General features: G+C 40.4%; 2 protein-coding genes across 2 annotated transcripts in view; one reads left to right on the top strand and one right to left on the bottom strand.

The window, feature by feature from the left end:
• Window positions 1-14257, top strand: part of ACACA (acetyl-CoA carboxylase alpha) — a 368135-nt gene that overhangs the window by 12092 nt on the left and 341786 nt on the right. The gene's annotated exons all lie outside the window — the stretch shown is intronic.
• The window catches only part of CUNH17orf78 (chromosome unknown C17orf78 homolog), a 25612-nt gene continuing 14560 nt past the window's right edge, over window positions 3206-14257 (bottom strand). The window contains exons 5-8 of the mRNA XM_019636660.1: window positions 10179-10328; window positions 8362-8486; window positions 7782-7904; window positions 3206-5298 (exon numbers count right to left, since the gene is read on the bottom strand). Coding sequence (XP_019492205.1) covers window positions 5224-5298; window positions 7782-7904; window positions 8362-8486; window positions 10179-10328 — 473 coding nt within the window. The 3' untranslated portion in view covers window positions 3206-5223. The remainder of the gene's footprint in view (window positions 5299-7781; window positions 7905-8361; window positions 8487-10178; window positions 10329-14257) is intronic.

The following is a 14257-nucleotide window of genomic DNA, read 5'->3' as shown; positions in this document are numbered from 1 at the left end:
CAGGTCACTGAATAACGGAAAGAAAAAGAAGGAAAGGAAAAAGAAAAGTTGGAATAAGGAACAAGAAGAGAAAGATGAAGAGATAAAAAAAACATGAGAGAAAAGCATATAGCCTAGAGAGATGAATTCAAGTATTACCAACAATTATAGGATGGCCCTTCACTGGTTTGCATCCATTAGGTAACCAATAGCAGCTTTGATGTAAAAATAAATATTAACTTAATTTTCTTCTAGAAAGTCAGTTATGATACCCTCAGCTATCCATTTAGTGGTGTGATATTATCAACACATTTTTTGAATGCCTACTATGAACATAGTGCTTGTTGGATACAAAGTAATATAGAGATATACAAATGTAGATGTAGAGAAGACACTACAGGCTTCAAGCCTAAGAACTAGGAAGTATACATGTTGCACTCATGGCAACATTAGGGCTATTGTATGAAATGGAAAATGGAATCCTTTCTGAGAATGGGAGAGGAGTGAAGGCAGGAGTGGAGGATCAGAGTGTGAGGGGAGGAGGGGCCATAACACTCAACCTGTCCAGGGGGAAAAAGAGAAAGGTTCCTAGTACTCGTCATTAGGATGTAGCAAATTTTCCTTGGGACATGGCTAGTTCTGGGCATAAACATAGTGAAAGCGCTCTAAGTCAGAATCTGCTGGAAAGTGCTTAAAGGGGCAACAGGGATGGGGAGAACGATTAGGGCTAAAACCACCTTTAAGTCCCCCTCTGATTAGTTAGCCCCTTGCGCTAGCCTGGCTGTGCAGAAAAGGAGGGATGCTAAAGGCCTGCTCGGGCTTTTCAGAGGTCCAGAGAGTCCTAGGTCACTTGGATGTTTTGAGAACACAGGGTTATCTAAAAAGTGAAGAAATGACAAAACAGAAATATAAAATTGTTGTATAATTTAAGTGTTTATATTGAACAAAACCATGCTTTAGCACAAGTACAAATACAACTATTAATGTCATTCGGCAATACTTTCAAAAGTTTTAATTGGATGTTTTGTAAATGTGCCTTCTCTGCCCTAAGAAACTACCTGCCTTAATTGGACCTATCAAAATGTATTGGGAAAACTTAGACCCTTAGAAAAGGTGAAATGACTTCCAGTCTTCTCTACTGTAAGACTTGAAAAAAACACAACTTAATATTGGGTTGTTGGAAAAGTCATGACGTATTTTGTCTATATTTTTCAAAGGACATTTATTTATATATAGAACAAAGATCAATGATATATTGCCCATTTTTGTTCGATAACCTTTTGCCATCTTTCATAATTCCTCGTTCATAGAAGGACCTGTCTTTATTTGCGAAAAACTGAACTGATTTACAGCCTCATCTGAATTGAACGTTATACCACGCAAGGAGTTTTGAAGAGAGCAAAACAAGTGGAAGTCTGACGGCGCAAGGTCAGGCAAGTATGGTGGGTGTGGCAACACATCCCATCCAAGCTCCAATAATTTTTGACGGGTGATCAAACGTGTGTGGTCTCACGTTGTTGCGATGGAACACAACTCCTTTACAATTAACAAGCTCTGGACGTTTCTGGATGATGGATTCATTCAAACTGTCCAATTGCCAACAGTACACATTTGAATTGATAGTTTGGTTCTTTGGTAGGAGCTTGAAAAACACACCTTTAAAATCCCACCACACTGAGAGCATAACCTTCCTCTGGTGAACGTCTGCTTTCGATGTCATTTGAGGTGAATCATCATGTCGGGACCAAGACTGTTTGCGCACCACATTGTTGTAAACAATCCACTTCTCATCACCCGTTATCAGTCGCTTCAAAAAAGGATCGTTTTCCTCATGTTTAATGAGCATATTACAGATGTTTATATGTGCCGTCAAATGAACTTCTTTGAGTTCATGTGGAACCCAAATAACGAGCTTGCTTATGTATCCCAGCTTCTTCAGGTGGTCGCGAACGCTTGAATGATGGATGGTCAATGTTTCTGCAATCTCTCGTGTCATGTAACGTGGGTTTAACTCGATCAATGCCTTTATTTTGTCATCATCAACCTCAGTGGGCCTCCCTGACCGAGGAGCGTCGTTGAGATAAAAATCACCAGCATGGAATTTCTTGAACCATCATTGGCACTGATGTTCTTGTAGAGCATTGTCACCGTAAACTTTATGCAACTTTTCACAAGATTGACGCGTGTTCTTCCTTTTATGGAAGTAAAACAGTAAAATATGGCAAAAATGCACAGTTTGGTCTTCCATCTTCAACTTGTAAAATCTCCAAAACTCAACCAAATTGCTCAATTTGTTTTTTGAATGAAGCTAGACCTGTCAGCTGTCAAATGACATAGCAATAACATAGATATGAATGACTCTAGTACTTCCAAAAATGAACTAGTGCCATCTGTTGCAAACGTGCGTCATGACTTTTCCAACAACCCAATACTTGTGCTAACTGGAAATATGGTAGTAATACGTTAGCCAAAAAGAGGGAACAGGTTTAAAATGGTATGAAGAGCATGATGTTATTTGTGTAACATATGTCTTTGTATGTGTAAGGGTATGTATTTCTTTTTTTTTTTTTTTTTTTTAGGCTGAGCCATCTGCCACCTGTTGGCAGCTCAGCTTGGGCTGGGACTCAAACTGCTGTTGCTCAGAGCTCACACTCTTGAGCAAGCTCTTAACCAACTGAGCCACTCGCCTGGCCCAGGGTATGTATTTATAATGTATATAAAGAGATGCATCGAAGTGTTATCAGTGGTTATCTCTGAGAAGGAGGATTTGGTATAAAATTTTTTCTTTATTTTTATTTTTTTAAAGATTTTATTGGGGAATTGGGGAAGGGGAACAGCACTGGGGAATCAGGGAAAGGGGAACAGACAAGTTGCTGTCCTTTTGTTCTTCAACTAGTTGTGGAGGACGTTGCTTCACTGGTCCATGTTGGTATTACCATTGCACTCTTCCCAGGTGAGGCAGTCGCTCACCTGCCATTGGACGGCCGCTCACAGTGGCTCACAGCAGCTCACGAAAGCACACGCCAGCTGCCGGCCAGCCCCACTGCAGCCTACGCTGTCTCATGTGACTCATGTGACTATGGTGACTCACAGCAGCCCAGTTCCAGGTCTAGCTGTTGTTCAGTATCTTAGCTGTGGAGGGCGCAGCGTCACTGGCCCTCATGTCGGATCTGAACCAGGGCCCTGCTGCTCAGAGCTGGCGTCCCAAGCCAACTCCTAACCAACGTGCCACTCGGCCGGCCCCCTTTTTTTAATGCTTTATATTTTCCAGTATTTTCTAAAAAGTGTTAGAATGCACTTTAATAATTGAAAAATCAAATGTGGTCACTTAATGAGAAAGACTTTGCAGTAAAAACCTTGCTGACTAGTCACTTCGCAGAGGAATAATTGGCACTCCACAGAAACAGTGTTTCATCAAGTTGAAACTGTAATTTATTCTATAGTGGTGACAGAGAATTGTGCCCTGCTTTGAAGTGATCTGCAGCCTAAAGTACCCATCCCAAAGTCCATATGGAAGTTCTCCCTTCCCTTCTGCTATCTCTCCCATCTCTTAGTTTTCAAAGGTCTCCACTGGTAAGAGACTATGGAATTCAAAATGGTTAACTGATTAGGGAGGCAGAAAGTCCTCAGAGGGACCTTGTTTTGTCAGGGGAAACAAATTGTCCCCAAAGCAAAATAAACAATTTTGACCCCATCAGTGAATTTTTGTGAAGGAAGTCACTATAAATGTTACCTGAGTTATACTTTCGTGGAAGAGTTAACGAATGTAGACTTTGCCCCAGTTTTCATCTACTGGGAAATCTTATGTTTCTGGATTAAAGGACATTCTGTGGTGGATGAGTTTGGGAAGGCTGAGGACGAATGTAATCATCAGTCTTAGAACAAGAGCTTCTAAGTATAGAATGCTTTTAATAATTCTCCCTACGTGTCTTGGGAAGGAGCAAGCTATTTTTCCCCTTATTTCATGGTCGGAGTGAGCCATAAATGGCAGGATAAACTGGAGGTGATGTTGTGAATCAGTGGAAGGGTGTAAATAATATGCCCATTTATCCAAATGCCAGTCCCTGTGCTCTGTCATCGTTACCTACTATATTTCCAAAGGTCTGTGGAACTTTAGAATCCCTAGAGGATATCCAGGACTTCCTTGGAAACTACCATCATCCATGCTTTGTATCTGTTCCATTCTTCCAGGCTGAGCTTGATTATGAAATTAGGGTTTGGGGCAAGATATATTCTCCTGTTAGTATAGTTTTGAGAATCACTTTTTGGACAATACTTGAAATGAAAGAAAAAAGGCTACAATTTATATATGGTTTTCACCAGAGAACTAAGAAAACAGAATTATTTAGCAACAGACACATTTCAGCAAAACAAAATGGAATGGTTTCAGCCTCTTATGAAAAGAAGCAGGACAACACCCTGACCCTCCTGCTACTCCCTTTCTTCCCTAAAGGCTGCTTTAACATTTAACAGCTCCTTCCACTTTCTCACCAAACTCTTAATCAGGTTAGACTTGACTTATAGCTGCGGCTCCATGAGAAAGATCGTCATAATCATTTTGCTCTGGCACCCTTGTTCAGAATGTATGCAGCTCACTATCATGGTAGGATATAGTGTCAGTCCCACTTTAGGAGCCCTGTATTATCGGACCTCATCTGGGTCCTGTTGGTATGCAGCCCCTAAGCCCCTGGGCGATGACTTCTGGAATGCTTAAAGTCGGCTCCCTTCACCAGTGTGTTGATAGCTACAAGTAGTGGTGGCAGAAGCTAAATCATAAACCTGTGGCTGTCAGCCTGGAAAAACAGGAGCCCTCCTGTAAGCCAGTTGAGAGCCAGTGAGCATGAAGTCAGATGTGAGGATAACAGGAGCTGGTGAACTGTGCCACAGCCCTGGCTGCTCTGCCCAGTTCCTTGGAAGCTGTGTTTCAACCTTTCATCAAAAAGAGCAGTAGATCCATTCACAGTGCCGAGACAGAAGACTTTCTGTATTCATTTGATGGGACGAGAAGATACCCACTTTTTGTGGAAGTACAAAGTGAATCTCAGAGGCTTGTGCCTCAGTCAGTCCCAGTGGCATGAGGGTACCTGCTAAGCCGAGGCTCCTCCTCATTGGCCTGGTATTATTGTTTGTAATGTGCCTGCTGAAGATATTAGTATGAAATTGGTGAGAATCTGCCCATGACTGATAACAGGGAGAAGCCAGTGGAGTACCCTTCATTCAGCATATGAAGCAGAGCGGAACTCTTCAGAAGTATGTCTGGTGTATAACAGTGATCTCTGCAGCTTTCTTTGAACTTGAGTTTGGAGCATTTTGTCCAACCTATAGATTGAAAGGAAATACGAAAGATAAAGGAGGATGCGAATGGGTATTTCTTCATGTACCAACAAAGAGATAGCTAAGTAGAAAACCGTATATGAGTCTAAGTACACATCATTTTGTCTCTTTGTTCCACAATGATTCTAGGAAAAGTTATTGTGGTTACATTGAGAAAGTATCAGCAAGGTGCACTTAGTATGAAAACCTACCGTTTGTGGAACCAACTTGCTAGTAAAGAGCCTGTCCACACCTTGCTTAACCTATTTGCCTTGAATGGAAAAGGCCCTGGGTCTGCAGCTACTTTGGGTCCTAGATGCACAGGGATTCCACTTCATTCCTGAATCAGGCCCAAACAATCTCACTGTGACTGGTCTAAGGCAGTGGTTCTCAACCTTCCTAGTGCCGCGACCCCTTAATACAGTTCCTCATGTTGTGGTGACTCCCAACCATAAAATTATTTTCATTGCTACTCTATAACTGTAATTTTGCTACTGTTATGAATCGTAATGTAAATATCTTTTAGTTTTCCAATGGTCTTAGGCGAGCCCTGTGAAAGGGTCGTTCGACCCCCAAAGGGGTCGCAACCCACAGGTTGAGAACCGCTGGTCTAAGGGTACCAAATATTTTTTACCAATCCCGTTCCACTCTCGCTACACCTGACTCTGTGCACTATCTGATTTTGTATGTACTTTCAAATGCTTAACCTGTTATGAACATAGACTGTAAGCGTCCAGAAGGCACATAGAAGTAAAATTGTCACTTTCAGTAAAATTATGTAGAACAGATGAATGAGCCAATAAACCCATTATAGGAATAAAAGACCTGGACTTTAGTTCTGTTTCTACCAGCTGCGTGACCTTGGGAAAGTCATATAACCTCTCTGAGCCTCAGTTTAAGTATCAATAAAATATAGATTCCTGCCCTAGCTACCTCCCAGGGATTTTGAGAGGATCAAATGAAGTAGTATGTGTAAAATTGCTTATTATTTATTAATTCACTTATCATTTAGTAGCTTATTTTGTTCATGGAAAAAATTCAGAGTTGATGCTTCCTGGTTACCTCTAATTCTGAATTAGACTTTTTAGTCCCCTTCAGGCCTATTTCTTCCAATTTTCAATAGAAATGATAATGTAGGTTGGAGTAAAAAACTAAAGATGCACCATATGATAAAATCATACTAATTTACATGGGCTCATCATCCAAAATTAGCAGAAACGGAATTATAGAACATAATAACCTAGACCAGAGATGACAAATAAAGATATGGGTACCTAAAGCACTGTGATAAGAAAGATTCTGATGCCCTGCCTCGGTGGAAAGAGTGCTGTGCTTGATTTTTAAAAAATGGAGATAGTGACATAAAACATTGTGTAAGTTTAAGGTGTATAATGTGTTGATTTGATACATTATATATTGCAATACAATTACCATCATAGCTTTAGCTAACTCCTCTATCATGGCACATGATGATCGCTTCTTTTTAGTGGTAAGAACATTTCAGATCTAGACTCTTAGCAATTTTTAAATATATAACAGTATTATTGACTGTAATCACTATGCTATACATTAAATCTCCAGAGTTTATCTTCTAGTTGCACTATGCTTGATTGTTGATACGTGCAGCCGACATAGAATTAGAGTGGCAGCATATGTACCGTACCATCCTAGACTAGATAATCTTTGAGACCCGTTCTCAGTGCTGTAATTCTGCAAAAGTGGACACTTTCTTTAGTTTAAAAAGTACTAGAGACCACATCTCTTTGCCTTAGTGGATATTATATAAATGTAGAGAAGGCACCCATCCGTTTCTAGTATTCAAAGGCTGACTCCATTCCTCATGGGGAAACTGGATTTAAAGTAGCTATGCTGAACCAGTGCTGTTGTAGTGTCTGTTTTAGACACCACAGGGCAATATATGAGTTTATAATCCTGTCAGGAAACCCAAGGGCAGGGAGGACGGAAGCTGGTTTGCCAGGTATTCACACTGTTCAAGTGTGATGGTTCCTAAACTGGTGTATGTGCAAGTTACCCCGGGGCAGGGATGGATACATAGTTGTGGGCTCTGGAACTCTTACAGTTTGGGGGACCTTTTTTTAAAAGAAAAAGTATACAAATTTTAAAACAAAATTGGATACAAGGCCTTGTATTGGTCCCATGGATCCTGAAGCTTAAACTTCATTAATTTCACAGTAAATCTGCTTCTACTTAGGGAGCTTGTTAAAAACTTAAAAATAAGATTTCTGGCCCCAGACACAATGACATTCTGATTCATTCTATCTGAGGCCCAGAAATCTGTATTTTCAATATGTGCCCTATTGTGTTATGGCTGGGCTGATGTTAGGAAAACAGCGGTACAAATACCTACCTATTTCCTGGCACACAAAAGAATTACCCATATTTGCTTTATAACTAAAGCAGCTCCCTGTCTCCCAGCACTTATGTGTTAGCCTCATTTTCTCCAAGCAAGTGACATAAATCATACAGACAGCACTTTCCTTCTCTGGCTGAGACTCAGGCTGAAATTCAGCTGCCTCAGGTTCCTGGTGGCCTCCCTTGCTTCTCCACAACCACCGGCGTTGGCATAGCTTTCTGGCTCTCTGGCATTGACTCTGAAGGGAGAAAATGACGGGCATTAACTTCAGGTGGCTGGTATGCATTTGATTATCTTCCAAACCTTATGTCAGGCCATTTAAAGAAAATAATCTCTTCTAAAGAAAATATTTGGTCCTATTCACACTATCCTCCCTAAAGAACATACAAATAGAGCAGAGGAAAGGGACTCGCATTTAGCAAGGACCTCCTATGTGCCAGGCGCCTGTCACACAGTATCTCAGTTAACCTTTATAACCACCATAAAAGGCAAATATCATTAGTCCCAAATTAAAGATGAGGCAACTGAGGTTGGACTCAAGCAACTTGCTCAAAACCACTCAGCTAGCAAGTGTGAATGGCAGATCTATCCAAATTCCAAAGTCTGTGCTTTTTTTCATTATGCCAACCTGTCTCTGGAACAGGAGGAGAAATTTATAGATCAACTGCAAGGCCCCAGTATATCAGCAAACTTACAGGACATGGGACTTCAAAAATGACAAACACTGTAATGGTGACGCCACTGAGCAACAGAATGACAGCAATCAGAAATTTGACCACAGTGCTCCATTTCTGCCTCGTCTTTAGGTTCTCCTCTGTGTCTAAAAGGGGAGAGAGGAGTAGAAGAGAATTTGAGAGAGGGAAGAGATCGGCCCTTGACTTGACAGTCTCCTGGCTCATGTGATGAATAGGGGCCCAACTTGATTCAGAGGCAGAGGCTGAATTTCCAGTTCAGACTCAGAGTCAGGAGTCGGGTAGCGATCGTGGGCTCTGTTCTAAACCCACCTTTCACCAGCAGCCCTTTAGGGTCTCTCCCCTTGTGTCCTGACACACTGTATGGGATTAGAAAATCACCTTTCCTGTGCTCCTTGTGGCTTTAGTGGGGCATAGGAGGAACAAGGTGAACTGGCATTGCTTCTGGGTCATCAGCCAACTTTGAGGACAGATGGTTTCTGTGCATTCTATTATCACTAACGTCATATTTACTTTTCTCCTGGTAGGAACTAGGACGTAACCCAAACTGGAATCTTACAGAATTCGAGTCCTGGCCAATTTAGGGAGGGCTATTTCTAAAAACAGTGCAGATGAAATATGCACTCTGTTGTTGACATCTCTGTAATGATTGCATAGTGTGTAAATGCTGTCTGTACACGAAATGGCTGGAATTACCTACGTTTTTTTCTTTTCCCAAATCTGGCTACAGAATGAGTTCACGTATGGAGGTAAAGGATTATTAATACAGCCATGCACTGCTTAATGACAGGAATGCATTCTGAGAATTGCATCATTAGGCGATTGCATCATTGTGGGAACTTCACAGAGTGCATTTTCACACACCTCACTGGTACAGCCCACTGCACACCTAGGCTGTGTGGTACAGCCTATTGCTCTTAGGCTCAAGCTTGTACAGCATGGTACTGTACGGAATACTATAGGCAATTGTAACACAATGGTAAGTATTTGTGTATCTAAACTTATCTAAACATAGAAAAAGTACAGTAAAAATACAGTGTAAAAGGTAAAAAATGATACACCTGTATAGGGTACTTACCATGAATGGAGCTTGCAGGACTGGTAGTTGCTGTGGGTGAGTCCATGAGTGGTGAATGGATGTGAAGGCCTAGGACATCATGTACACTACTGCAGACTTTATAAAACACTGTATACTTAGTCTACACTACATTTACAAAACAGCATAAGATTAAATCAAGCACAAGAGAAAATGGTGCAATCAAGAGAGATGGTGAACATGAGATGTATGAGGCTGCTGCTGGCTTAACATGGCTACTATTTCATAGCAAACATAAGTAGAAAGAGTATACTCTAAAATAGCAATGAACAAGTATATCAAATACTTTTTGCCAATAACATAGTTGTTTATTATCCTTATCAAGTATTACGTACTGTACATAATTGTGTACTGGCAGCACAGTAGGTTTGTTTACACCAGCGTCACCACAGACATGTCAGTAATATGTTATGCTATGACATTATGACCCGACATTAGGAATTTTTCAGCTCCATTATCTTATGGGACCACTGTTATATATGCGGGCCATAGTTGACTGAAACATTGTTATATGGTGCATTGCTGTCATGTCAAATTACAAACATTTCTGGGACCTTCTTTACAGAGAAACTGATTTTTTTCCATACGAAATGGAATGATTTTCCAAGGTAAACTGTGTAACTTTTAAACCTCCAGGAAAATCCTAGGAAACCCAGACTAATGTTGGGGCTAAAAATGTTTCCTTTTTCCTTCTGTTCTTGTCTCACCCCCACTTATTTTGTACCTTGTTTCTGAGCGCTAGAAAAATCAATCTGTGTGGTTTTCTCTCCTCCTATATTCCCAGGAGTTATGGAGGTGCTGGTGGTGGGAAAACTCTCTGATGAAGCCCCCATCACTGGATAGACCTTACATTGGAACATCCCTGGTAAAAAAGCTATAAAACAAGAAAGAAATAATGAAAGGACAACTGAGAAAACTTGATCTTGTCTTTGATTTAAAACAAAACAAAACAAAACACCTAGCTTTACCTAGCTAATATTAAACTTCTAATTGTGACCCCATTGAACTGTCCACAGGTTTAGGGTGTGGGCACCAAATAATGCCAAGAGTAAATGAGGATAGAAATACTAATAAGAGGTGTGGATTAAATCCCCACAAGGCCTTTGGCTATGTAGGATCAGAGTGGAGGAGTGGAGCATATCTTGTTTGTCTATCATTCTTAAGGCCATAATAATAATAATATGGGTGGAGGGCGTAACACCGTTCAAAGTTTTCTTCTTTAAAAAAGGCGGCTCCAAAGTCCAAGAAAGAACATGAAATATCACATTTGCCTTAATGACTTCTGCATGTCTGTCTAGTGGAGTCTAAGTCAAGCACTGTGAGAGGGGATTGGGGAAAGCAGGGGGGTAGCTGGAAGAAAGACCTTCCAGCCCAGCTTCCTGCACTGCTCAATTCCATTCATTCAGCAAATGATTAAATATGAATATCGATTATGTGCCAGGGACTACATCAGTACTTTGGATGTATTAGTTAGATTCATTCTAGCAAGAGGACAAGCAAAGGGGAAGGAGGGCTGTGGGGGTTGGGGACCGGGGAAGCAGACAACAATAAGTACAGTAGATTTTATGGTTTGTTAGAAGCGGGTAAGTGCTCCAAAAAAAAAAAAAAAAGTAGAGCAAGGTAAGAGAGCAGTCTAGGGGGTGCAAGTAGACAGTGGTGTGGCAATTTGCAGTATAGGCTGGTTTCATTGAGAATTGAGCCAACACTTGAAGGAGGTGAGGGGATTAGCCAATCAGATGCCCTGGGGAAGTATAGCAAGTCCTCACTTAACATCATAGATAGGTTCTTAGAAACTGCAACTTTAAGTGAAACGACATAACAAAACTGATTTTACCATAGGCTAATTGATGTAGACATTGATATATGATATAAGCTCCTATGGCATATTTCTGGCCACAAAAACATCACCAGACTTCTAAAGACCCAAAACATTTCTAATATTAAACATTGAAATAAATGTGAGCTATACAGACATTTAAGAAAGATTAGTAAAGACAGGTGAGATGATTCTTTTTCAACCCTCTTATTCCAGTTCAGGGTCGAGTCTATCCCAGCAGCTCAAGGCGGGGGACCCACCCAGGACAGGATGCCATTCCATCACAGGGTGCACTCAACACTCATCCCACCCTCACTGACACTGTGTAGACATGCCAGTTCCCCTAACGTGCACATCTTTGGGATGTGGGAAGTAACTAGAGTACCTGGAGAAAACCCACACAGATATGGGAAGAACGTACAAACTCCACACAGTGGCCCCAGCTAGGAATCGATTGTTTTTTCTTATCAATGTTATAACAAAATTACTTTATTAGAGGACCTGCTGTAGTGCCCCACGCAGAGGGGAGAGCTAGAGTAAAGGCCCCAAGTCAGCGTGTGTCTGGCATGTTACAGTTTAGAGCAAGAAGGCCAGTGAGATGAGAGTAGAGTGAGCAAGGGGACAATAGTAGGAGATGAGGATCTAAAGGAAATGGGCCCATATTGCCTAGGGCCTTGTAGGCTAGTTTAAGGGTTTGGGTTTATATTTTGATTGAAATGGGGATCCATTGCAAGGTTTTGAGCAGGGCCACTGACCCTGCGTCCAGCCCCTCTGTTTGGCCTGGGCACACCTACCAACTCCACCATCGTAACAATGGAATGGCACACATTGCTTCTATAATGTGACATCCTTTGGACTCTTGGTGGCTTTTTGGATATGCAAACTTTTGATGTGCTGGGCAGTTTCACAAGTGTTCTTAAAGTGAACACAGGGATTTGAACCTCTAGATTTACATGATTCTGTAGGGTTCTCTGGGTCAAGGAAATAGTGAACCATTTTTAGGCCTCTTGCGGGAAGAGCAAGGTGGAGCACATTTGTAAATACAAGCTCCCCATTCCTGGTGATATGGAATTGCAATATTAGCTTTTCTTTGGCTAAGGATATTTGAGCAAGAATGCCCCACTTTAAGAAGATATACCAAAATCCAAATTTATGAAATAATTAACTTAGGAGATGCTTTGCTTTAGTACAAAATAATTTATTTTAAATGGGGAACATTAGGTGCATTATATTTAAATCAAGTCTCCCTTAGATATTATTCTTTAATCATATTAGCAGGTTGAAAGGGCTATTTGAGAAGACATATTGCCATTGGGTTCGTACTTTAGATCTAAACCTCTGCTTTACATATATAGAAATTAGATTATTTAGTCAAATCTCTCATTTGTAGCTATAGAAACTGAGCCCTGAAAAAAAAAGTAACTTGTCAAAGGTGATAGATAATTATTGCTAGAATAAACATTTGTTTGATATTTTTCCGATCCCTACAGTTTCACACAGGGTAAGCAGACCATAGGAATCAATTCACTAATCAAATTCCAAAGAGCCTAATCCACATACTACAATATTTAAAAATTTTACATAGGAGAATGTATCTGTCAGATGGATCAGATAGGATGTTTTTCTCATCTAGGTACCTTTTTCTAAACATATCGATCCTTGTGAAACCTAACCCATAATTGGGAAGTTTCTTGATTAATATAGAATCTAGGCAATAGGAACTAAATGGTGTAAACTATTCTTAAGTGATAAAGACCTAATGAGTCATCTTTCTCTACCAGAAAGAAATTTCAGAAGACTTCTACTAGAGGATCTTTTTCCTTGGCCACATTCCATAAAGAGTAACAAATGGTCTTCATCTCACATTTTTCTATATTCCATGTTGACCCACTTCTGATGTTGACTGTTGCAGTACATTCTCATCCTTACAATTTCAAATTCCTACTCTGCTCTGGGGACTTTTCCATGAAACTGTCTTCTGACTGTTTCTGGGACATCCTTCTGTGTAGATGATGTCACCTATAGTTGGCATCTCTTTTATGACCTTGTAAATCTGACCTTTTATCTAATTTTTATTTCTACCCTACTTGGAGTCTGTCACCTCCTGGTACTCAGTGTAAGTTTAAATTCAGAATAGGCAGTTTCAAACTTATAAATGGGTTGATATTTCAAAATTCCATTCATAAGTTGGCTCTTTGCAATTCATCATTGTTCCATAGAAATGTACCCTGACTGATGATTAGGTCCCCAACCATCCATTTAATCTTTTTGCACTGCTCAAATAGTACAGGGTATTAGCCTAAACTCTTCCTACTCCCCTGGGTTCTGGGCTAACACAAGGCAGATTGTTGAATTAGGTCAGGTTGATCTTTGGCATCTCTCCTCCCCCTTAATCTCCCAGTTTTCCTTGTCCCAAGTTTCTAAGAGCTAGTGTCCTTAATAGCAGTATATCCAAGAAAGATTCGCCATGTGCAAAGTGCTGTAGACTCCAAAATGACTTAAGTTCACTATTACCAATCACACCTACCATTGACTCACGGAAGATGTCACAAAGTTAGGAGGAGAACAATCTGGTTGAATTAATTTACGTTAATATTGAGTGACTGAAAGCCCCACACACTGTCAGAGGCTTTTAAGTTTTTAAGAATATTTTTTCCCCACACCAAAATTATCACCAGGTGAACTTTAGAAAATATAAAAAAAGGAGTGAAAACATTTATGCCATGGAAGGATATATAATTTACTATACCTGGGCCACATCCGAAGAACCTATCCTTTTATTTCCGTCTTTAGTCCACTAAATAGACTGTAATTTTAAAAGTGTTTTTTTTTTCATTATTTTGCTTGTGAACTCCCAATTTCTCTAAAAGTTTCAAGTTTTATTTTTCTAGCAGTGCAGCAGTAGCATTTAGGGGATTGCCTATAGGTAAGGGGGAACGGCCAGTACCAATTTATTGATCGTAAACTACTTGACAGAAAGAATGGGT

The sequence above is a fragment of the Hipposideros armiger genome, unplaced genomic scaffold (genome assembly GCF_001890085.2).
Source record: "Hipposideros armiger isolate ML-2016 unplaced genomic scaffold, ASM189008v1 scaffold_29, whole genome shotgun sequence".
In the NCBI taxonomy this organism is placed as follows: domain Eukaryota; kingdom Metazoa; phylum Chordata; class Mammalia; order Chiroptera; family Hipposideridae; genus Hipposideros; species Hipposideros armiger.
The sequence above is the reverse complement of the archived record's forward strand: the minus strand, read 5'-3'. Positions and strand labels throughout refer to the sequence as shown.